The 26,684-nt window shown below is 38.2% G+C and overlaps 1 protein-coding gene across 1 annotated transcript in view; it reads right to left on the reverse strand.

The window, feature by feature from the left end:
* The window catches only part of jarid2b (jumonji and AT-rich interaction domain containing 2b), a 149,929-nt gene that overhangs the window by 7,140 nt on the left and 116,105 nt on the right, over positions 1–26,684 (reverse strand). The window contains exons 5-12 of the mRNA XM_055219622.2: positions 23,668–23,835; positions 18,809–18,996; positions 11,121–12,366; positions 7,254–7,753; positions 3,419–3,511; positions 3,080–3,198; positions 2,882–2,952; positions 2,660–2,774 (exon numbers count right to left, since the gene is read on the reverse strand). Of these exons, the coding sequence (XP_055075597.2) occupies positions 2,660–2,774; positions 2,882–2,952; positions 3,080–3,198; positions 3,419–3,511; positions 7,254–7,753; positions 11,121–12,366; positions 18,809–18,996; positions 23,668–23,835 (2,500 nt within the window). The remainder of the gene's footprint in view (positions 1–2,659; positions 2,775–2,881; positions 2,953–3,079; positions 3,199–3,418; positions 3,512–7,253; positions 7,754–11,120; positions 12,367–18,808; positions 18,997–23,667; positions 23,836–26,684) is intronic.

The following is a 26,684-nucleotide window of genomic DNA, read 5'->3' on the forward strand; positions in this document are numbered from 1 at the left end:
AGGAAAGAAAGAAAGAAAGAAAGAAAGAAGAGACAACAAACACATTAAAAGGAGAAAGACAGACATATTTAAGCAATATCGCTCGAGTAGGAGTGTGACATAGCTCTATATCATCACGGCTGTGATTAGGCCAGAGGCACGAGGCCGCAGGCAATCACAGCCGTGATGATATAGAGCTATATCACACGACTCCGAGAGCGATATTGCTTTTATACAACAGTTCGACGGCACAAGTTTGAAAAACGAAAACTAGAAACAACAACGAAGTAATTTTAAAAGCCTCTTTGTTTGAGAACTACTTCTTCCGCCACGGATTTGAGGGCGGCCAGAATGACAGGTAAAACTTTCGGCTGCTTTGAATCTCATATTAACTCAATGGACGGATTCGCCGTTTTTAAATATTACAATTTCTTGGTCACAAAGCGTAGTTTTAAGATTAGTACAGTCGAGAATGTATATGTATTATATTTAAATCTACAGTCGATTAGTAAAGATAGCGCCTGTTTGAACGTTTGCTTAGTGAGATTCGGTACGTATGAGAACCAAAGCATGAGCGGACGTCAGTGTTCACAGGAAGAAAGAAAAAGAGAAAATAAATAATGAAAGAAAAAAGAAAGAAAGAAAACAAAGAAAGAACACATATGAAGGAAGGAAGGAAGAAAGAAAGAAAAGAAAGAAAAAAGAAAGAACACAAAGGAAGGAAGAAAAAATAAATAAGAAAAAAGAAAGAAAACAAAGAAAAAACACATAGGAAAGAAGAAAGAAAGAAAGAAAGAAAGAAAAAAGAAAAAGAGAGAAAAGAAAGAAAGAAAGAAAAGAAAGAAAGAAAGAAAGAAAGAAGACCGACAGACAGACAGACAGACAGAGAGAAAGAGAGATATATTATAAAATAATGTTATTACAATGACACACAACCTTTAACTGCCAGCTCAACCAAACGGTTGAGCACATTTTGAGTCCCTATATTTTATTGAGAGGAGTACCTTACTTAACTCAAGCTGATTGAGCCATCTCTACTATTTGTGTAAGATATGTTATGCCAAAAAAATCCACTAGATATCAATGTGTCAATCAACAGCACTTGTCACAACACATCTTGTTATGTGGATGTCAGAGAGAAAAAAAATCACTCCTGCTATGTGAACTGTTCTTGTTGAAATTTTGCAAGTGAAGCATATTTTTTTTGACATATTACACTGTAAGAGCCCTAACTTTACAATTATGTTACTTGGTGCCATGAAATAACTTTTGTATGTTTTTAATAATTTTTCAAAAACATGCTCAACCAAACGGTTGATTTGTCACTTAATGGTAAAAGTAGAAACGCTAGGGTAATGTTTTCAGATCATCCATTTCTGCAGTCAGAGTGTACTACTTGCTATGAAATATACATTTCTAATCATTCACAGCTATGAATATGACACAGCTATTGTTATTTCTTATTGAATATATTGAGATCATTTCTTAAGTTTGTATTTTTGCCACTTCTGGATATTTTTTTGAAATAACTATAATGAATTCATATGATTAATGTATGGAAATCATAATTACTCATTAATTAATCAAAAATGACTTCTTAAATTATGTTTTAAATTGTTTGAAGGATTGTTTGTAACGTTGGCCATGTCACAAAACTTTTTTAAGATGTCAAATAAATCTTTGGTGTCCCCAGAGCACATGATGTTTTAGCTCAAAATACCATATAAATAATTTATTATAGCATGTTAAAATGTGCCGTTTTGGGTGTGTCCTTTAAAATGCAAATTAGCGGATGAAGTGCAAACGCTGATCACAATGATGGTGGTTTGTTGAATTGAAACTTCGTTGCGCTGTGAATTATTTTCTCTCTCTCCCTCTCTGCACTAAATGGCAGTGCTGTGGTTGGAAAGTGCAAATTAAGGGGCGGTATTATTATAATAAGAGCTCCTTCTGACATCACAAGGGGAGACAAATTTCAATTACCTAATTTTTCACATGCTTGCAGAGAATGGTTTACCAAAACTAAGTTACTGGGTTGATCTTTTTCACATTTTCTAGGTTGATAGAAGCACTGGGGACCCAATTATAGCACTTAAACATGGACAAAAATGTTCATGCCATGGCCCCTTTAATTTATCCAAAAAAAGACAAAAAATATGTTGCACTACCACACTTGACAGTGTGTTTCTTAAATCATAAAAGACTAAAATGCCATGTATTACTATTACTATTATTTAAGGTTTTAAATGCAGAAAGTCCTTCTTTTTGTTACTTTTAGTCATTTATATTGCAAAAAACATGAAAACATTTCATTTCCTGTGTTAAAATGAAAACCTGAAATATTTTAAAATGTTATACTTCAATAAATAAAGAAGATTTAATATACAAAACCATTTTATTTTGATTATGTTTGTAAAAAATTAGTATTATAGTTCATATTTTTAATTTCCATAGTATGTGTTTGAATTCCTTTAAGTGACATATCAACCATTTGGTAGAGGCCGATTAAAATAAAATGATGGGATGTGTTGAAAAAATATACATTGAGTGTGTTAACTAGTGACATAAGGAGATAAGAAATGCAAACACATTTTTTTTCAAATGCCTTTTTCTTGGTGTGGCAGTTAAAGGGTTAATTTCCATGTAAATGTATCCACAGTACTTTAGGACAAACACTCACCAAATGCAATCAGCACCAGTGTGTAAGTAATCAATGTATGGAAGGCGGTTTTGGTCTTGTGACCAGCATGAGGTAGAAAAGACCATGCCAATGTTCAACCAGGGAATAGTCACCCCTGTGTGTGAGAGAAAAACAAGAAAAAGAGGAATGATGACAGAGTCAACAAAGAAACTTCATGAATGTGTTTTCTGACACTGGGGACAACAACAACAGTGGACTCACCGGGCACAGCACCAAGATGGCGCAGAATGGATCCAGAGTTATTGGGAAGGACGGTGAGGTTCCATCCATGCCTGCAGAGAGTGACGGAGGGACAAAAAGAAAATATTTTTGGTATCATTAATCATAGTTTCATCATTAATAAGAAGTCTCTTTAATAACAATGAAACGTAATTGAACACAAACAAGAGCAGCACGCACTTGGAGAAGGGTTCAGTCTTGCCCACAGGGAAGCCACTTCCATGCGTATTTGTGTCCACTTTCCCATAATGCACTGCTACATGGCAGTCCCTCTGCTCCACTATCCGCCAGTAATTTTGCTGTGAAGTAAAAAAAGCAGGACAGATGGAGAGAAGCACAGGAAAATATAGAAAACAGTGTCAAGGGATACATTCATAAAATATGCAACATCAAACAAACATGCTCTCTACTAATGATATAATGTAAAAAAATGTCATGTTGGTGTTTGTGTGTGTGTGTGTGTGTGTGTGTGTGTGTGTGTGTGTGTGTGTGTGTGTGTGTGTGTGTGTGTGTGTGTACCTCAACTTCAGCAGCCCCAGGCTCCTTGTTGAAGCACATCATCATAGTATTTCTTGCTATTCTGTAAAAGGTGGTCAAAGATACCGACCTCCCCTGAAATACAAAAACACCACAAACAATAAGAAAATGACTAAATCCCAAAAAAACCCTCCCATTTATTTGAATTAGGAAAGACTGAAACATATAAAAACAAACTTAAATACGGGTCTAAACACAAAACAGTGTTACAGATTTTGTTTATTCCGTCTAAAATAATTATAAATATATTCTTCAATTGTGGCTAGGGGTGTCACAATGATTAAATAACCATCTCATTGTGATGGGACGATTATTTAATCATTAAGACGATTATTTAATCACAATTTCAAATCACCGCAATGATTGCACATCTCTTTAAAAAACACAAGGGGGAGCTCTAGCGTCTGTATAAACAAGACCGTATCAGATGGCGGTCCTTAATTGACAGTGTAACACAATGTAAAGCATTCAATACAATGGAAAACACAGCACTTAAAGAAAACTTTGATAAGCAGTATGAACTGCCAGGTAAAACATACATTTCCAAACAGCAATTCCAATTTAGGGAAGTAAAGGATGCTATTCTTAAATATCTGTAAGGAATTGATTTTTTTGCAGCACTACAGACATGTGGTCAAGTACTAATATGACCTTACACTGAAAAAAATGATTCATTGAATTTAATCAATTTTTCCAAGGTAAGTGGCTGCAATCAATCCATTCAAGCTAAATTTAAACAAAAAGATTAGTAAAGTAAAATAAAATATAAAACTTTTGTTTAAATGTAGCTTAAATAAATTGATTGCAACCACTTACCTTAAAAAATTGATTAAATTCAATGAATCTTTTTTTTCAGTGTAGTAGGATTAGCTACTATTTAAGGCCTGTTCTGGTATAGTCAGTTTATTTTGATTGCATTTTTATTTTCAGTTTTTTGTCAGACACTTTATTGTGTTTATTTCTTTTTTGAAAGATATATTCATTAAATAATTACTTTTAAATGTGTGTTATGTGTGTATTAATATTTACTGACAGGTAAACCATGATTTAGTTTAATAATTACAACAATGTGTGAAAATCTTTCATGAACAAATCAAAAAATGTATGAGAATTAAATGTTAAAGCAATAAAACAGACGATTAATCGTCACAAATTATTAGAATTAACCGTCAGCCAAATTTCATAAGCGTGACAGCCCTAATTGTGGCCCAACTAATGAGCATGCAAAATACAAATGATTGTGACCAACAGATTCAGTCAACCGCCAATGCAATATTTCTTTACCTATACTGATCAAGATCCTTGTATTTTTGGCCTTTAACTTCCCTACTGAAAAAAAACGGCTAAACCAGCCTAAGTTGGTAGGCTGATTGAAGCTGGTCTCCCTGATGTAGCAGGTGGGCTAAAACCAGCTGACCCACCAGCTACTTCCATCATAAATCAGCTAAGATCAGCCAACCTGGTGGGTCAGCTGTTCTTGGGTTGTGGGTCTAAGAAGCTTAAAAGTGGCCAAAATGCTCCTCTTTATAAGTGCTGGGACAATTCTCTATTGAACTAAACTACCTTTTTTATATTGGTATAGTGTATTCAATATTTATGTATTAAAATATTTATTTATTTATTATTTTGCTATATTTATTTTATTTTTTCCTTTCTGTTATATATTTTCTGTAATTGTCTATTACAACAAAGTTTAATAAAGTTTTAATAACATTTTTTGAATTAAATTAAAAACACCCTGTAAGCCAGCTAAAACCAGGCTGGAGACCAGCTACAGCTTAGGCTGGTTTTAAGTACACTGGCTTTAATCATGTGATTTTAAAACAGTGTTTGTGCCTTTAAGAGCATTGTGTCTTCAACAGCATTACCGAATAGATAACTATAAACCTAAAGACAGAAGCCAGATACAGTGCAGCTGTTGTCTGTATGGAGGTAAGCAGCTGACCTTAGATATCACATGACCTATATTCAGACCCACTCTTAGCAGAGAGTTACCTCAGACTATAACACACACACACACAGACACAGACAGACAGACAGACAGACAGACAGACAGACAGACAGACACACACACACACACACACACACACACAGACAGACACAGGGCTGCAGTATGAGGCAGTGAGGTATTTTTATTAGGCTGGTAAAACAGACAGAGTCACCTTCACAGACTAAAACTAAGAGCTCAACCTCAAGTACATGATCTCCCCAGGGCCTAGGACAACCCTTTAACATAACAGTCTGTCTCTCTACCCTCTTATATCCCACCCATATTCACAGGGACACATATTCACAAAGACCCGACCCGAGACAAACCACAGAAAATTAGACCCAAGTCCGACCCAGTGGCAATTGTTTTTAACCCGACTGGACCCGAATGTAAACGGCACCGACATTTGTGCGGTTTGCAGCCATGCACGCACCAGTCAGACAGAAAGAAACCCGGTGACCTCGCAACCAATTTGACCTACTGCTCCCTTTATTTTAATTTGTTTTCTGACGACGGCACACAAAGGTAACCGCTACTTTATGCATACAAAATTGATTGACAGGTCTGGCAAAACAAAAAATAAACCTATAGCCAGCCAGACAATGTCACAAGCGCTCTTGACAAACAGAGGAGGTAGTTTGGGTCATCTTGGGTCCGTTCGGCATTTTAAATTACCCGAGACCCGAGGCCCCTAATATTATACACCCCACCCGTGTATGAGGCACACTTGAAAATTTTAGACCCGAACCTGCTCGGTTGGACCTTGGGTTTTAGATCTAAGTGGACCCTGTACCACAAACCAATCGCAAGTCTCACGGGTATATTTGTAGTAAAAGCAAAAAATACATTGCATGTGACTTTTATTTTAGGAAAAATCATGTATATTAATGAACGATCATGTTTCATGAATAGATTTTGTACATTTCCTACCGTAAATAAATCAAAACTTTATTTTTGTGAGTGGATGCTGCAAAATCAAAAACAGAAACTCGCTCTCATTGGTTTTTATTCAGTCCACAAGGTCATTACAGCGGTAAGCCAATAGAGAGCGCTAAAACAAGCCTTTTCATCAGTAATATGTGCTGTGAAGGTCTACATTTGGACTTTAATGGTGTTTTTTTTTCAATATTTAGATTTTTTTCACCCCCATATTTTCAAATCATTGTATCTTGGCCAAATACTGTCCTATCCTAATAAACCCATCAATGGAAAGAACACTTATTTAACTTTCGGATGACACATAATCTTCATTTAAAAATTTGTACCCTTACCCTTTTGTGGTCCAGGGTCACATTTATGCATTTTTGCAGATGCTTTCATCCAAACCGACTTTAACATGACGGTAAGCTATCAATTTGATACTCAACAATAAGAACAACAAATACATAGCATGCAAGAAATGAGTATTTTACCAAAGGAAAAAACTAAACAGATGCTCATCCTGGCGACTTGCCACGTCAGAAAAGTATACAATCCTCTAAAATGAAGCTTAGATCTGTGATGCGTCACACAAAGCATAAAGACGCATCCATCAACCGCCGGAGAGTCGAGCACACAGCAGTGCTAAAAGCCAAACGCGTCGCAATGAAGCCTCAGAAAAGAGTCATCTCGCTTGATATTCTGGCACGCTGCTTGGCAGCTCAGCGGTGAGCCCTCTCTGCGCTCCCTAAACACTTCATTACCTGAGGAAACGACACATCTGCCAGCCTGACTGACTGAATAAAGTCTGCGAAACCAGTTTGACACAATACTGCTACTTTAGAAAAGAAACTCAATAACGTTAGCTTGCATATGTGCACCTTTAAAGCCATAAATAAGATTTCTCACCTTGTATATACATTTGTGCTGGTCGCTGAGAACACCTTCATCTTCCACCTCATCAGCCTCATCCACCTTTTTCTTTTCCTGAGCAAACAGTCTGCGGCGGCCAACCTGCCGCTGGGCGTCCGGCTCTTTGCCGTGGTTTCGAAAGCCGTTGGGGTGGTTGAGGCCGGTGAGTCCGTTCTTGGGCTCGTAACGGGGAAGAGCAAGGGAGCGCTGGCAGCTATCCGTGTGACCCTCCAGGGGCCCTCGCTTGCGTTCGATAGCCTCTTTTTCTGCCAGCACCTCCTGCTCCAGTCGCCGGTGCTCCTCCGGGGAGAGGAGGTCATATGAAAGCAGGTACTGCAGGTAGGCTTCCTGGAGTTTGGCCAGACGGTCCTGTGCTGATTTGGGAATGCGAAGAAGGTCGGCGAGCCGGCTCCATTTTTTTAAATCCATCACCTGCTGCATTCCGCCCATGTCACACACCAGCTCAGAAAAACGAGCCAGGTCTACTTCACAGCCACCTGTAAGGATAAATGTTAAATGTAAAAACTGTAGGGACAGAATAAATATGAACATATTGTGAAATCGTCTCAAACTGATTGTCCAACCCCTGATCCTACTGTTGTCCCAATCACGTCCTGACTTAAAAAAGTTGCCATTAATAAAAACGACATCTTTAATAGCAAATTGATCCATTTTTTGATAGTTCCTATCATAACTCAACTAAACAGCTGAAACCTCTACGCCATCTGCCGCAGAAAAGTATTGACAGCACCAGAATTGAAATTCATTACATTTCACAGCTCATTAACTCTTTAAATATGGAAGTGGAAAATATTGTGGCATCTTTATTTGTCTATTAAAACATAATACCTGAAGTGTTGCTGGAGAAACTGAGAAGAAGGACAGAAAGACGGCGCACAACAAGGTCAATGGGCAGGACTTTAAATCTCTCGCAGGATTTATTGCAGCGGCCAGGGGCATTCTACAAGGCTCAATAAACATTTATTTCAACCGTATATCCTGACCGGACCTTTAACTGCACACAGGTTTCCAGCCCAAAGCAACGGCTCGATCTGCTTTATTAACCCGTGACAGTAAAGGGGAAATCTGGTGAGATGGGCAAGTGGTGCAAGTTTTCTAACCTTGGCAGACATGCAGCATTCAGACCATTTTACAGCTTAACATGCAAGATGTGTACAAACAAAATGTGTTGCTTTTATATTTATGTTATTTAATTATTTACTTATTTATTCTTAACACTATTGCACCATCTATGGTTATATTCATTAAAGGACCAATTAATCTATATGTTTGGGAAAGGACAATTACTCAAATTAATTACAAATAGTGTGACTGCCGAGTTAAATCTATGCTAGCGTTTGATCGATTATTCATCAAAATCTGTATCTTTGTCCAACACACGCACGCACGCACAGAGCTACTGAACTGCTCTAAGAAACAGCCAATCAAAGCAGAGCTCAAAATTATCATTCATGACCCTTTGAAATAAAGTAATAACAAACCATTTCTTTCTAAGGGCAAATCATAGGGTTGTAAATGGACATGTAAAACTGTCTCTAGATAATGTTTGCACTTAATAAAGCCATATTTAGCAAAGAACAATTTAACATATTATTTCAATGCATTCTTTGGCACCTTTAATTGTTAGCAATCAAATTTCCCTTGATCTTTTGACATATAACAGGTCTTGGTATCATTGAGTACGTTGAGTACATGCACAGAATAAGCGGATAACTACACTGTAAAAAAATCCGTAGAAATTACAATGTTATTGCAGCTGGTTGCCGGTAAATTACTGTAGATTTAAATTTATGTTATTTACTGGCAAGAGTTTGTTTAAAGTTAAATAAATTTTAAATATTAACAAGTTTATCTTTACAGAATAAAACTATACAATAACAGCCTCATGCAAAGCATTCTGGGAAATCATCATCAACCTTTTTCGGTTTTTTGCTTCAGATTTTGTTTCCCAGAATGTTTTGCTTGATGCTGTTTTTCTAGTTCTATTCTGTAAAAACAAAGACTTGTAAATGTTTAATGTTCATTTAACTTTGAACAAAATGTTGACAGTAAAAAACATAAATTTAAATCTACGGCAAGTCACCGGCAACCCAGCTGCAAATTTCTACGGAATTTTTTTACAGTGTATCAAAAATCTGCTTATGCTTAACTGTTTTCATGTGCTTACATGCAAATCAATAAACCGACAATGCAGACAACTGCGTTTACATGAGATTTGGAGATTATTCAAGTTTCTTGCAGGTAGTGACGTCATCGCCTATAGTACATAATAGTCGATCAAAAAGCCGACGGCATATCTGTCTTAAGCTATATTGTTTTATCTCTTTTCATGTCTCCAGAACCTGTAAATATAACTTCAGTTTTTATTTTCGCAGTTTCTCTGCCAACTGCTTTATTAGAGCGGAGACTTTTATGCGTTACTTTGCACTTGCTTACGCGTCTGCCGTTTATCTTTCACGCACATGGACAAAACTGTGAGAAAGCCAGTTAAGGTGTTTACATGCCAAGCGAAATCGCGGTAACGAGCAAAAAAATACCTGTGCCGATCGTTTTTTCTTACGCCGTTTATCGGCTTTATCCCATTAAAGAAAACCGTTTTACGTGTTTACATGACCCCACGTGTTATCAGTTTATTAAGCATAATTGGCGTAAGACTGTGCATGTTAAGGCACTCATTACTACATCCTGCAAGTTTTATAGCTCAACCCCCCCAACAATAACGAAAGCATGTATGTAGCCAAAAATGTAATGTAAAATAGTGTCGTTTAAAAGAATAGTTTTTTACCCAAAAATGAAAATGCAGTTTGCCATAATATTCATATTATTACATTTTAAAAACCACAATTTGTGTGCTTACATAGTGCCAAATGTTCTCAAGGATTTGTAAATCCAGAGGAATTCCTGTTTTAAATAATGCTCGACCCTTGTCTGCCTTGTAATTGTCGCCCTTTAGTGACTTAAAGGGATAGTTCGGCCAAAAATGATATTAAACCCATGATTTACTCACCACAAAGCCGTCCTATATGCGTATGTCCATAATTTTTCAGACAAACACATTTTCAGTTATTTTAGAAAAATGTCTTAGATCTTCCAGCTGCTAAACAGTAAAGTTAAGGGGTCCAGCTCCTATAGGTCCAAAAAATGTGCATATATCCTTCCCCAAAGAAATCCAAACGGCCTCAGGATGATAAATAAAGGTCTTCTGAGGGCAATCCGTGCAGTGTTGTTGTAGAAATATTCACATTTAAAACTTTATAAACTAAAATAACAAGCTTCCGGTAGTGCCGCCATGTTAGACTCCTCTGTATTCAGGAGAGAGTAGCGTAGTGTAGGCACTTGTCTTAGTGACGTATGACAAATTCAGAGGGCGGGGGCACAGAGCAGCAGCAGAGTAACCGCCGTAAACTGTGTACGCCCTTATCTTGAATGCGGACGCTAGTAAGATGGTGGCGTTATCGAAAGCTAGTTATTTTCATTTATAAAGTTTTAAATATGGATATTTCGACAACAAAACTGCACGGATTACCCTCAGAAGGCCTTTGTTTATCATCCTGGAGCCGTGTGGATTTATTTTGTGAAGGATGGATGCACATTTTTTGGACTTGAAGGAGTGGACCCCGTAACTTTACATTTAATTAACTGAAAGATCTAAAACATTTTATAAAATAACTGAAAATGTGTTCGTCTGAAAAAAGATGGACATATGCATCTCGGACGGCTTCGGGGTGAGTAAATCTTGGATTTAATATCATTTATAGTGTCGTTGCAATAGGCTACACGTGTCAAAGCAGTGGTGCCTTATAAACACACAGGTCAAAATAGCAGGGTTTTAAAAGGACTCACCTATAAGAGGCGGCTCATCCATTGAGATGCCCTGAGATTTGAGATGCTTCTTAATGCAGGCCAGTTTCTGAACGTTGGGACCCCAACGTCGGCCCAGTTTGTGGATGCGCTGAACCTGCGTCACAAAGCGCATATCGTCGTTCAGTTTGCATTCTGGCCTCCAGTCAGGAGGTGGCAGCACTCTGCAGAGTCCACACATCTCTGCCCGTTCCCTTACTGAGTCAAGGTACACCAAAGGGTCCTGAAACTCCCTGGAGCTGGGCCTCAAAATGGGCACGTCCCCCAGGGACGCACACCCCACCCTGCTCTTTTCCCGTTCACGTTCCCTCTCCAGCCGCGGTGAGGGCGTGGCCGTAATTTCTGCTGGTCTGAAGGACTTGCTGGCTGAGGTAGTGGATGTGGTCCGGTTAAGGGCGGGGTTAGCGTGAGCCCTCTGCTGAGCATGTCTGATGAACATCAACTTGCCAGCAGAGGCACGTTTGGGCCGTTGACGTGCCGGCTCGGGAGTTGCGGGGTTCTGAGGCATGGCTGGGGAGGCGGGAGCAGCAGGGGGAGAAGGAGGAGGCATGGGACCCGTTTTCTGAGTTGGGGAAGCGGCCATTTCAGTGATATTGTGTGCAATAGTAACGTTGCCAGAGGCCTTAAACTGGCCCAGGGCTCTCTTGCTGCGTGTTTCCAGAGGACTGGTCTGCAATTTCAGTTTCTTAGCGTCAGAAAGAGGTGGTTTGGTTTTAGCCTCATCGCACTCAGTTCCAGCTCCCAAAACGGCGATGGCCGCATCACTCCTGCGCTTGGAGTTCCGCAGACCTTGCCGCACCTTTCGGACATCTTCCTCCACTTCCATGGCACTGTGGCGTCCATTAATCCTGCCGTTAAGCCGGGCACCCGAGCCCACGTTAGTAGCCTTATGCACCCCGTTCGACAATAGCACCTGTTTGCGGGTTTTTGCATTGATACTTTGGGCTTTTCCTGAGTGAGAGAGCTGGGGTCGGCCGTGGCCATTGCTGGTTGGATGATGAGAATGATGGTGGTGGTTGTTGCTGTAAGCACGGAGGCCGGCGGACCCAGCATGCTTGCTGTGGTTGAGTTTGGCTTTCTTCACCAGTTCTCGTTTTGCTTTGGTGTATGTGACGTGGCCCTTGGTCACGGTGGCTGTGTACTTCACAGTTTTGGACGGCAGACGGAAGTCTTTTGACTTTTTGGCACCCACCGATGATGCCCGTGTGAGTCCGTTTACTTTCGGGACCTGTGGAGAACAGAAAAGGAGATGTGTTATTGTGCTACTGTTCAGGTTGTGACTGAATGTTTTTGAAAATTTTGATGCAACTGTATATGATAATAACAATAGACAAGTCTATGAATACTGTACTACATGAATAGCCCTGTGTGACTTTATTCACTAAAATATTAAAATGCAATACGAAATGTATGAAGTGTAGATTTTCTTTAAAACTATTTTTTTGCTCAGTATTTTTGTTTTGTTTTCAGTGCAAATATAAAAAAACTTTAATCAAGTTTTATTTTCTTGATGGGCAAGATTAGTTTTTTCTCTTGTTTTCATAAGAAATATCTAAAAGTTCTTAAATTAAGATGTATTTTTTTGATGAGCAAAAAGACCTAAGAAAAAAGTCTAGTTTTTAGACAAAATTATACAATTTAAATGAATTTGTGCTTAAAACAAGCAAAAGTATCTGCCAATGGGGTGAGAAAAAAATAAGATTTCTTTTTTCTTAAAACTTAATTCAAGCTAAATTTTCTCACCCCATTTGCAGATATTGTTGCTTGTTTTAAGCACAAATTTTTGTCTAAAAACTAGACTTATTTTCTTGGGTCGTTTTGCTCATCAAGAAAATCCATCTTGATTTAAGAACTTTTAGAAATTTTTACGGAAAAGACGACAAAAATTCTAATTAAGAAAGTCATTTTTTGCAGCGTACGTCTAGTTTTTAGACCAAAAATATAAAATTAAAGTGATTTTGTGCAAAAATCTGCCAATGGGCAAAGAAATAAATCTTAAAAGTAAATTTCCTTTTTTCTTAAACATTTACACTTAAAAAAATGATTTCCCCATTGGCAGATTTTTTCTTCTTTTAAGCACAAATTCACTAAAATTTTATATTTTTGATCTAAAAACTAGACTTATTTTCTTAGGTCATTTTGCTTATCAAGAAAATACATCTTGATTTAAGAACTTTTAGATATTTCTACTGAAAACAAGTCAAAAATACTAAGTAAGAAAGTCATTTTTTGCAGCGTAAGTCTAGTTTTTAGACCAAAATATAAAATTAAAGTGAATTTGTGAAAAAAAAAATAATAATAATAATAAATCTGCCAATGGGCTAAGAACATTAAAAAAAATAAGTTTCCTTTTTTTAAAACATTTAATAATAAAAAAATACTTTTTTTATAAATAAGACTTATTTTCTTAGGTGATTTTACTCATCAAGAAAATGCATCTTAATTTAAGCATTTTTAGATATTTGTTCTGAAAACAAGACAAAAAATACTAAGCAAGTCATTTTTTTGCAGTGTAATATCTCTGTATATTTAGTCACAGTGCATGAATCCCACATACAACATTACAGACCACAACAGAGCTCTAAAACCCCAAACCAGAGAAAACAGCAGGGACGGAGTAGAAAGGAGAAAAGCACAAGAGAGCAGAATTGTTTTAATTCAGTGCCAACAGCTGCAAAAAGCCCTTAGAAGTATAGTTTAATCATAAAACGGTATTCAAGGACCAATTCATAGCCTATTTAATGCAGCACAGACCACTAAAGTTCCTCAAATTTGGCTTTAATGCCCCAAATAAAAGGAGTCGTGCTTTCAGCTGATCTGAGGCAGATATACTTCACAGCCGAGCAGATGCGGCTTGGGTTACGCCCGGCCTCTCATTGTTTAACAGCCGCCATGGGAATTGGACTATGCCAGGCTACAAACATTGTCAGACTCAACTTCTCTCCTCACATTGTTTTCTTTGGCCCTGTTTTTTGGCATCACATAAAGGATTTGATTTCTTATTTGCGTGTTCACACAGAGCCAAGAAGAGAAGAGGCAGCCAGAGGGTTTTTAAACTAAAACTTCAGGTGAAATAAAAACCACTTCCTGACATCTAAGGAATCTCACTGGATGGGAGGGATGAGTCCTGACGTTTGGTTTAAAGGCAAGCTTTAATGGAAACAAGGCATTCGGATGTGAACGATGGGCAGCAAAATCCAACCTTCTTAGGGACCAACTAAATTTTGCATCATACTAAAACATTTTTGTTCCGTCCAATCAGGATCTACGTACCTTCATGTCACTCTTAAGCTTGTATCGAAGTTGCTCCTTCATACAATAAATGGGTTTCATACAAAATAAATGCATGTCAAGTTTTACTGCAATTTAAATAAACAAATACGTTGAGAGTTAAAAAAAATATTTTTATTATAAAGGATCCTGATGCCCTTTTCACACATAATGTGTCCCGGGATAATTTGATTTGGGTTCACACTGCCTGTGGTTCATGTGAATTCATTTTAATTTTTGTTTTGACACACTCTTAAATGTCTCCTCCCAATCTCTTTTGCTTTGAAAGCCTCCGAACGCTGTCAATGAGAGGCGTGTCTACGATCATCCAGACCGCGGGGTGATCTTTGGCCCATAACAGAGGACATTGCTGAGAGTCTTTGAAGTGAAACGTTGCCTGCATTGTATTCCTATCAGGTGCAGTCCAACAACAAAGAGAGGCTATTAAAAGATAAGGGGAGTGAAATGTGACCCCTTTCATCAATCGTTTCCCCTCGTCGACACATGAAAAAACAGCAGGAGGGGAAATAAAAGAAAGAGACAGACTCCGGCCCCAGAGGCAGGCATGATGGATGCTCTCTGCAGGTAGAGTAAGCAAATGTAGCGTGATGTCAGCTGCGGCCGTGTCTTTGTAGCCCCCGTCATCGCGCCCGCCCTCTTTAAAAGCAATGCGTCAGTCCTCAACGCGGCACGTCCCGCCCCATCTGTGCGGCTCAGTATGTGATTGTAATGATAATCCCAGTCAGCAAAACGGATGCTGAGTAGAGCTTGTGCAAAGCAATCACGCATCTGTCTCTGCCTGCAATGAGCGCTGCGGCCACTAGGGGGCTCAATGACTCCAGTACACTGCATGCGAGCGCTGCATCATGCTGCCAGCTATTATTTAAGCTGCCTGAAACTCAGCAGGCGGGAATGCAGGTCACTGGCCTGGCCCCAGTGGGCAACCCCTTTTATACCAACGGAAACACGAGTAAGCCAGAGGAAGTAAGAGAGGAAGCGGAGAATGAGACGTGAAAAGGATAGAAAGATGGGATGGATAACGGCTGGATGGCCAGACGTGAGATTAAATCCGTTTCACGAGCAAGAGAGTGACAGAAACAGGAAGGAAGGGAAAACAACAATGGGGAACACACACACAGACAAAACCAGGCCAACTCTCTGAAGTGGATTCTGATCGCACGTGAGCGCAAGGGAGAAGAAATGACATCATGTGTTGCTAGCAGCATGGCAGGAAGATTTAACTGAGAACATCTGCAGCGCCGCAGCACAAGAAGCGCTCTCTTTCAATTGTATCTGAATAGCAAAGCATGTGAGACAAATTAGTAATGGTGTAAATTAATGAGGAATATTATCTGAGCAAGGTTTAACCCCTTCGCTGCTGGTCACAATGTATGTCTATGCAGTGTTTTTAATATACTTTAAAGGGCTCATAGCATGAAAATCTGAGTTTTTCTATGTTTAAGTGCTATAATTGGGTCCCCAGTGCTTCTATCAACCCAGAAAACGTAAAAAGAACAACCCAGTAACTTAGTTTTGGTACGCCATGTGAAGAATTAAGTCATAGATATATACACTAGATGTCGCCTTGGGTTTCTAAGCATGCGTCAAAACTGCCGCCATCTTGGAACAGGGTTCTTGTCATAGGAAGTAGCTAGGTAATGCTGCTATCTCCGCCTGTACTTCGAATTAATGGACGATGCTGGACTTCTGCGCTGCGTATGGATGTTAGGCCTACTAGCACTATGCATTATAGTTAAAAAAAGTAGATTTTCATAATATCAAAACTTTAATTTTTTTCTGGACTCAATGCTTAATACATGTCTGATTGTTTCAACGAACCAAAAGAAAACGTAGAAAATCGCGTTCATGATGATTTATGGTGATTGTATTTCCGTTACACGCTACACTGTTTCAAGATGGCGGCTCTATTTGACGCATTTGGTCCAATGAACTGCCGTAGCCAAGGCGACATCTAGTGTACATATCTATGGGTAGTAGTGCTGGGCGATAATTCGATAAGGATAATTAACCGATATAAACTTTTCCGATAAAACGTTAACGACAGTTCGATAAGTGATTGATAATGTTTACGTAATGTTTACTGTGCATAATGTTGCGCAAGCACTTCCGAATGCGGCACGCGCTCTTGGTTTACAATCACAGTGTCAGTTAGACTTGTAGGAGTGGAGTAAGATAAGGCAAGTTATTAATTTATTAGTAGAGCCCTATGATTTTCACGATGCGGATAACGCGGAATCCAAATGCCCGGAAAGATTTTCCTTTTGTGTAATGTTGGACGCGCAAACAGGGTTCGTCAAAGCCCAGAACACAGCAGACAAAATAGGCCCAGTATACTGCACTTTCTTTCAGCGTCCGCCTTGCACACACACATCCGCGCAGCTTTAAAAGTATATTTACAGGACATTCACAAATTTAGGAAACTGAGAAAAAACACCAGCTCCACCACTGCAGTGAATATACTGTAGTGTGCGCTCCCACAGCAACGTGACACTCTTGACATCCATTTATCAGCGTGTATAGCTTGTATACATATATAACACATGTGTGATCACTGAACTAAGTTTTCTTTCTTGTTTAAGTGAACATAAACAGCTGGGTGTTCCTCAGTATATTAAAACTTAAAGCAATCTGTCTTGGGTCTTAAAGTGACAGTAGCCTACTGCTTTCTGTGTCAGAAATGTGTTGATTTTATAACAAATATATTTACATTTAATACCTGGACATTAAAACAAGATTTAAGTATTTGTATTTGTCATGTTCTAAATAAAAAGTAGTTTTAAAAAAAGTAGTTTTACCATTATTAACTGTCTGGTTTTAACAGTTTTCATTCAGGAGCAAAAATTAAATTAAATTTGAAAGGAATAAAGATTTGTTATTTATCATGATAATTATCGACTGATATGGAAAACATTTCTCTTGATAATTTTTTTGGCCATATCGCCCAGCCCTAATGGGTAGCAAGGCCAATTACAATAATATTGCCCCTTAATCTGCACTATCCAACCACGGCACAGCCATTTAGTGAAGAGAGAAAGAGAGAAAAAAATTATTGACAGCACATTGAATTTCAATTGTCAATCAAAAACGGCAAATTTTTGCTCGGACCTACAAAACGGGAATTTTAACATGCTATAATAAATTATCTGTGGGGTATTTTAAACTTAATCTTTACATAAGCACTCAGGGGACACCAAAGACTCATTTTACATCCTAAAAAAATCTCATACTATGACCCCTTTAAGACAAGCATGTGCAAAGTCATCATTCAACGCCATTGCTAAGTATTTTCTCCATAAACATAGAGAATTTTAACATTTTAAACATGTAACCAGTCATATCAACACAAGTTTGAGTCAAAGATACTATATATGGATGCCACATAGACTCAGCATCTATTTACATATATATCTATGGTCAGAGGTGGTGCAAAAAAGGGGAGGCAGGGTCTATTCATAGATCCACGTATACTAAATGAGGGTGTAGACTTACATTCAAACTCTTTTAAAGCATGAAAAAATGACTGTGACAGTTAAAAATTATCAAGTCTAAGCAGTTTTCGGTGACCTTTTGAACACATACACAATCTGACCGAGTCCTGTGAAACTGCAGATCGCTAAATGTAATAGGCATTCAGCTCGTGCGCTGGGTCACGCTCACACCAAAGCTCTTCAGAAAATTAACACACTTCTGCAAATTGGCTTTTAAAGAGCACCCGCTAGAGACAGACAGAGTCAACAGCAAGTTTTTGAGTACAGTAGACGAGTGGTCGGTCGTGTGTTTACGTGTGTGTCAGTATGATAACAGGCTTTTAACGTTCAGTCAGTCATCGCAGTTAAACATCTGACTCTAACTTGCTTACAGTTGACTTCATTCAAGCAGATAATATTGGGTGCTATCGTACTAAATATTTAGACCCGGCAAACTGTTCTACAGCGCGCGTTTCGTCTGTACATTGTCTCATACGATGACATACCGTAGTTTTACTATGCGTTTTTTAAATAGAGGTTGGTTGCAATTCGCACTGCTAGATGCGGGAAAACATCCACATTACACCTTTAAATTGAGCTAGAACATCAATGCAAAAGAATGGGTGATTTGTCTAATCTTTATTCGCTCTTTGAGGCTCATTGTTCACTAAATGAATTCGTTTTGTGGCAGTCTAAGATGTCAAGGCTCATCGATGCCTGGAGACACCGATGGTTTTTAGTCTGTAAGCTGCAGTGATGTTTGTAATTCCCTTTCTAAGACTTCTGCTTTCAATTAGTTGATGTCATTGTCAGTGCATTGACCTACATTTCCCATGATCCTTTGCTCTAGGGGTGGAAACTCCTGTCATTATTACTCTGTGAGCCAGGAAAGGGAAGACACGGGGGTCGTACCTGCTTGCGGAGTTCCTCTGTGGCTCTTCTGTAGTTGTGGCCGTTGGTGTTGTGGCTCCTTGCCATGGCCGCTGTGTGCTTAAGGGAGATTTCACACCTCTCGCCATGATCTCTGCCAACTGATGACTCTCTGCCTCTGGATCTGGTTGCAAGCTCCTTCTCTTTGTGTACCTTATGACCATTCAATGCTGGGGAAGAGAAACCACAGGCTATTAAAAGCATGACATTATTCCTTATTCACTTTCAAATTAAATTAGATTTTAAATTAGGATTAACTCATTAGGCGCCAGCCATTTTTTGTGATTTTCATAAAAGTTTCACAAAATGCCTTCCAGGAAAATATACTAAAAATATATAAACATACAAATATATCAAATATATTCAAACAAACAATAAACAAACAAACAAAACGTTTCATCCTATCTATATTTTTTCTCTGCTTATAAATTCTTAAAGGGACAACAAGTAGGATTTACCCCATCTAGTGGTGAAATTGTATTTTGCATTCAAACGAATAGTGCTCTCTAGCGCCTCGCTTTCCAAATGCGTGTTGCAACTACGGTAGCCGTTATGTAATCGCTGATCTCCTTGTCCGTTTCAGCTGGTTCGCATGTTCTGAATGAAAACGCATTGTGGAAACGTTGGTAGGTTAGTGCTTTTTGTCCCTCTCTGCTATTATAGTTTATCAATATGGAGAACGACATGGAAACCTCCTTGGACTTACCAGTTCAATGTAAGTAAAAAAAAGGAATTCTAAGCTAACAAAGAAAAGTCAGATCACTGGCAGAGGTCATTCGACACCAACGAGGATATATTTATGAATAAAGACATTGATTTTGACTAATAATACACTTAAAACCCTACTTACTGTCCCTTTAAATATGGGTATTTTTCTTTAAAAATACAATTTGTTTAGCAAAAAGCTGAAAAATTGCATTTTTGTGAAGGAATTTTGTTAGAGATCAGATTCAGAATGATTATCAAAACATACAGTTTAAAATTAGTAAATAACGTTTTGGCTTCAGGTTTTTTTATAAATTGGGTAAGTGTGCCATCTAGTGGATAATCATAAAACATAAAAATTCATCCTAAACACGTTTTTTATGCAAATGTTTTTCTTAAATGACGAGATAACTATTCAGCAGCAGGGATAGAGTTAATATAAGACAATAAAACCAAATACACCCCACAGGAACAGATGCTTTTATGACCTACTTTGTCCTTAAAAGTGAAGCATTTACTTTAACAGTGCCAGCACAGTATGCATTTAGAAGTATGCACTTAAAAGTATGCATTAAGAAGTATGCACTTAAAAGTATGCACTTAAAAGTAGGCAATGTGTATTGAGATCTTGATATCCTCTTGTTCGTGATATAACTTTACAAATATGAGACACTATATTACCCCAGAGATACACAAATCCTAAAAGTCAGAAAGACGCCAAGAGAAAGTAAAAACTTTGTTTAGACAGGCAGCAAAATTCGAATCACTTTAGTTGACGTACTAAATGTGATGTTGACAAAACCTCATGCAAATCATGTTCTTTCAGTTTAAAAAACAATTCAAATCAGATTTTTGGAACGTAGCATCTCTTTCTGGGCTCATACAAAGTGAGAAGTACTGTCTAGATACATAGTATGTAACATTCAGTATGTAGTGAAAATTGAATGATTGAGCAAGTCATTGGTTTTGAACATGGCATATGCATGAATGCATTAAATGTCTGTCGCTTACGTCTCCTGTGTGCCTCGTGAGTTGAGAACCATGACAAGATCTCATGATAGACACGTTTTTTATTTCTCTTGACAGTGCAGACGATAAACACTGGATTTGAAAACCAAATCAGATTTGGGTACAGTGTGAACAGCCTCCCAAATTTCCTGTTGCAGGAAAAACAGCCTAAGCAAGTTGAATCATGTATAGGCCACTTAAACCAATACTTTCATAAGTTTCAAGTGATCTCAGCTTGAACGAGATGTCTGCGAGTTGGCCTTCTCTGGAGATGATGCAGTAAAATTGTCATTTTTGAATCGAGTGTTTGTCTATTATCAGGTGTATGGATGGCTCTAATTAACACATTTTACATCTGCTCTCTCTGTATTTACGACTGTGCACTTTATTTTTACTGCATCAACAAGCATCCGTGCGTGTGAGTGAGGGGGATACGGATGGCCTTTCGCGCTGTAAGCGGACCGCTTGGAACTGCGACCGACAGCTGAACTCAATAAAAGGTGTTTAATTTAGAAATGTAAACATGCCTCTGGGTTACTAAGGTTCAGTGAATGAAAGGTGAAAGAGAGAGACAGACAGACGGGAGACAGACAAAGAAACACAGAGAGAGAGAGGTGGGACACGGGCTTATTTATGAACCAAAACTGTAAGCAAATTAAACAGATGCATAATGCATGACAGAGTACACATTGCATTCTCAGTGTTGCTCATCATCACAGCACAACAAATGTTACTGAGCAAGTATTGACATCTTTATAGTTACTACTTAAAAAAAACTAAAAGAAACGTAAAGATACCTAAAGAAACACATTCCTGAACTTGAGCACAACCTGGAGAAATCAAAATCAATTAAAGGTGACTGAGCGCCAACTGGAAAATAAAACAGAGCTAATATATGCAGCGCTGACTGAACAAGAATAGATGACTTGACTAGACTAGACAGTTGCGAACTTGTGATCTGCTTGTATTGAGCAAAATGAAGGAGAATCGTTTTAAACCTAGAGGGGGAACTCTGCTTTTATAGGGGAACATCTGGCTCTTTAAACCAAAGGGTAATGGGATTAGTGCTGAACTCCAATTTGCATACTTTTAAGTGCATACTATACCGAGTTGTGTAAGACAAGAACAGCGATATATATACAGAGACATATAATGGTTTGATACTCTGTCCGGTTTTTCTATTACATTGGAACATCAAAATTTGATACTGCACCACGGTACCATTGCAAATCGATTTTCTTGTGTAGCGCAAAGAATTATGGGTAAAGGTAGCCATAAAGCACGCAGAGGAAATCCACCAAAAATAATATGCCATTTGGGCATCTTTGATGTACTTTAAATATTCTATGACATGGGATGCATGAAACCTAAACTGGCACACTATATAGAATCAGGACTGTCTAAAGCATGTAGTATAGTACGTGTACGGTAAACGCTTAGCCTTGCAAAATATAATTTATTTGACTCGCACGCACGCATACACCGAAGTTCAACGCATGAGCATGGCGACAAATTGCAATGGTCTACATACTAAATACTCCTGTACGTGCATGCGTACAGTTACAAAATGCTCAACATGTCATCCTCTCATTTGTCTGGAGTGATTACGTATGTGTGTATAGCGTACAGGGACGTGTCGGCTGGTGATACTCGGCACAGCTGTGAGTTGAGACTGCGTAAACACCTTGTTACTAGCATTCCCACTAAAGTGATAATTGGAGTAGAAGATGAACGCATCACGTCTCACTCCAACACAAGATTCCCATCTACATAGTAAATGATCTCCGTCTATACTGACATATTCTCGCATAGACATACTGAGGTAGGCTTTATTTTACATATTTTAAAGGTGCCAAAAAATGCATTGATACAATGTGTTACATTGTTCGCTGATACCTACATAGAAGGTATGTGACTTTATTAAGTGCAAATAGAGATAGTTTATATGTCCTTAGGATTTTTTACAACACTAGGATTCATCTCCAGAATGACCTGGTCTATTGTTACCTTATTTGAAAGGGTCATGAATAATAATGTTGAGCTCTGCACTGATTGGCTGTTTTACAGAGCGGCTCATTTCAGTAGCTGTGTGTGTGTGCAAACAGACCTTATGTTTGAAACTGTATCAGACGAAGTTTGTGTTTTTCCATTGTAACCATAAGTAGAACAGTAAACGCTAGCACATAGCGCTAACTCAGAAGTCAAAACTTTGTTTTTAGCATTGTAACAACATTGTAATTAATTTAATGTAGTTTACATAAAAAAAGAAAACAATTGCGTTTAACGCTCATGATGTGTCATTACCATTGTACAGATCTGTTATCTACATCTAGGTTAATAGGTTTACATTCTACGGCACCTTTAAAGGGATCATATCATGTAAATCAGACTTTTTCCATGTTTAAGTGTATAATTGGGTCCCCAGTGCTTCTGTCAACCTAGAAAATTTGTAAAAGATCAACCCAGTAACTTAGTTTTGGTAAACCATTTTCTGCAAGCATATGAAAAAAATAGGTAATTGAAATTTGGCTCCCCCTGTGATGTCAGAAGGGGATAATACCGCCCCTTAATCTGCACTATCCAACAACGACACTGCCATTTAGTGCAGAGATCAGCTCATTTGCATTTTAAAGGACACACCCAAAAAATGCTATAATAAATTATTTAAATGATATTTTAAGCTAAAACTACACATACATACTCTGGGGACACCAAAGACTTATTTGACATCTTAAAGTTTTGTGAAATGTCCCCTTTCAAACTAATAATAGCACATTTGTGGCCCTTCATGTAAATCCAGACAAAAGTATTTTTGTGATTTACTGTTTTCAACAAAAATCTACACAAAAACAATCTGTAAAAATATATAGCATTGATGTCTTTATTACTGATACTGACTGAGTATGGTCATGTTCAAGATTGAAATCAATGAGTGCAACTGGTGATTGAAATCAATGAGGGCAACTTTGATGCTCTTACTCTCGTAATTAGATTATGAGACTTTAGCCTGGATTTTTCAGACAGGGTCACATTTTTCAAAACTATTAAAATAACAAAAGCATAAACAAATCAAATCTCATATATTAGCTTTTCAAAATAGTCATCCTTTGTCTAGATACACCACTTACCGAATCCATTGATCTTGCTGGACGGTTTGCCCTTCTTGGGTGTAGACTGGCACGATGTGGATGCCACACTGGGTGGTTTCTCTTCCTCAAGCTCATCTTCATCATCCAGATCCTCCTCATCCTGAGAATTTCCAAAGTAGGACATGCTATCGGGTAATGCCGACGAGCCTGAGAGAAAAAGGGAGAGAGTTCTTAAATGAAGCTACAGGCCCAGAACACTTAATGCGGGGAGGAAAATGGGATAAACTCAAGTCTGTGTTTCTATTGCAGTTGTAATCCTCTCAAAATCAGTGGCTTTCCAACCACGGCTAAGATTAAGGATCTTCCCTGCCGTCGGATCGCTCCTCGGGAGCCGGAGGACATTACGCTCTTCATTTTCTGAGTGAACCATCCACACGAAAGACTGATGTGCTGGGTCTCTTTAAGGGAAGCTTTGCTTTAAAACACTCCAGCTGATAACCCACAACATACTGTAAGATTACAACCTCATGTGAAGAAGCCCATAGACTAATGCACGGCACATGAGCATTACTCGGAGACTAAGAGAGCTCTCTACTGTAATAACCATGTCGTATACACAATAAATTAACGAAACAATCCAAGTTAAACGAGTTCGATGAGCCATTTTCAAAACAATCACACTTTAATATTATTGCATATAAAAAGTAATGCAATTAATAAACGAATTCCAAGAAGCTAATGAACTACATTACTTGATAAATCTTTTTTATTATATCTTATGATTATATCGATTAGATATTAATATTATTCTAATAATAATAAACTGAGATGATAAGAAAATTTCACAATTCATTACTTCATGTATTTACCTTATGAACATTCAGTCAATTTCAATAATAGCCATGCGTTAACTTAACAGCAATTTCAAGGTGGTTTGAATCACGTTCATCTCTCAGCATCATGAACCGTACAAGAAACCAAACCTGTGATAGCTACAATATGTGAATATTCCCCATCTCGTACACACAGAAAAGGTGATGCAAGTCAAATGCCTGCTGTCCATTAGCAGCTAAAGATGCCCTCTTCAGGCCCTGGTGTAGTACTCCTGCACTACATCGGGCAACAATTATCATTATCTAGCGTAGTGCTCTGGCACATTCATGAATGAAACATGAGCGAGTCCGCCGCAGCCCTGCCAATGTGCTCTCATTAGATCTCTATTAACATGGAGCACGTGGCTGCGGCGATGTCACCGAATACCCGCTCCGCACACATGCAGCATTCAAAGATGCTTAAGGGCAATGTGACCACATTTATAGTAAGCTATCAAAACAGGCCAACAGTTTAAGGACCACAAATAGTACATTTTCTGAATCAACTTTCCAGGCTTGGAAAAGGAGAAACGACAATGTTAATAAAGCCCATGTGCCCACAGTGGTTTAATCTGTAATTCATGTAGTGACGAGAAAACTTTTTGTGCTTAAAAAGTCTCTGACGTATATTTGCGAAAACGCTGCATGCATGCGTTAAACACTGGCATTTTGAGTCAGCCATAGACATATACATAGATGCATTGATGGGGCATCTATGTATTTTTATATCTATGGCTGTATTTTAAAAAACATGTGTGCTGCTTTCGTAGTTATGCATCGGAGACGACTTGAGTAAGAGCACAAAATGTATAATGTTGCTTAATGAAATAAAGACTAAACCGCTGTAGTCACATGGACAATTGTAACATATTTACTGTCTGGCCTTGAAATGTTAGTATGTTGCGTTGCTGTCTATGGAGGATCAGAAAGCCCTTGGATTTTTCAAAAATATCTTTATTTGTGTTTTGAAGATGAACAAAAAATGTTGCATAGGAAATGACATGAGGGTGAGTAATTAATGACAACATTTTTATTCTGGGGCGAACTAACACTTTAAGGCACCTACACTGAAAAAAGTATTCATTCAATTTACTCAGTTTTTTAAGGTATGTGTTTGAAATCAATTTATTTAAGCTACATTTAAACAAAAGTTTTTTGTTTAGTTTTTCTAATTTTTTGTGTAAATGTAGCTTAAATAAATTGATTGCGACCACTTACCTTAAAAAATTGAGTAAACTGAATTAATCATTTTTTTCAGTGTAATATAAAATGGAACCAAGCATCAAATTAAAAGGTGAAAACAAACAGATCGCAATATACCTGGTAAAGATTAACCAAACAAAACATACATATATTTTATAGTGATATTAGACATGAATGAGGTCCTGTTTTTGTAAAATGTACATTCACAAAATGAGATTTACATTATGCTGGAGCCGTCTCAAATACACACAACCACAGAGAAAAGCATCTTTAAAACAAATCCATCCTGATGACTACTCTACACAGCCAAATAAATCTGACAGGATCAGCTTTTTACCTTGAGTCCAAGCAAATAAACACAAAACCAAACGTGGTAACTCAATGCCAGTTCAGCTAATTAAGAAAATGGCGCTCATTATCATTATCTTGATCTCCCATACTGAGGGCAGAAGGAGGTCAAAGAGCCTTTGACCTTCTATGGGGGATGGAAACCAGTGCCATTATAGGTCAGCTATTTTCTCTTGAGCTCTCAAGTATGTGTTTTGCAGAAATAGGATGCGGTAGTCTTTTCTTTTTTTGCTGAAGTCTAATCTTTTTCAGATGCCTCCCTTGTTTGGGCTCTCCCTGCCACGGTGTTTACAGAGTCGCCCCAGGGAATGCTGGGTAGGGAGTAACGCAGCTATAGCACAAGGGCCATGGATTTAGGGGAGCACAAACTGGATTTATGATCAAAACCATGGACCGTGTATCACGCTCCCTCAGCCTCTTTCTATGGGAGTTGACAGATTTAGATTCAGCTGCAGAGTGAAAGAAAATAAAAACCAGGCCTTCCCCAATCCTCAATTATGTGCGCTCTCATATTCTTTACAGGCTGACACAAATCATAATTAAGGGTGAAAGCGTCCATTTCAATTGTCATGTTTAATTCAAGCACAGACAAAATTACAAGTGAACTTCTACTTTGGGTTGTCTTCTTTGTCC

The sequence above is a fragment of the Misgurnus anguillicaudatus genome, chromosome 20, assembly GCF_027580225.2.
Source record: "Misgurnus anguillicaudatus chromosome 20, ASM2758022v2, whole genome shotgun sequence".
Taxonomy (NCBI): Eukaryota; Metazoa; Chordata; class Actinopteri; order Cypriniformes; family Cobitidae; genus Misgurnus; species Misgurnus anguillicaudatus.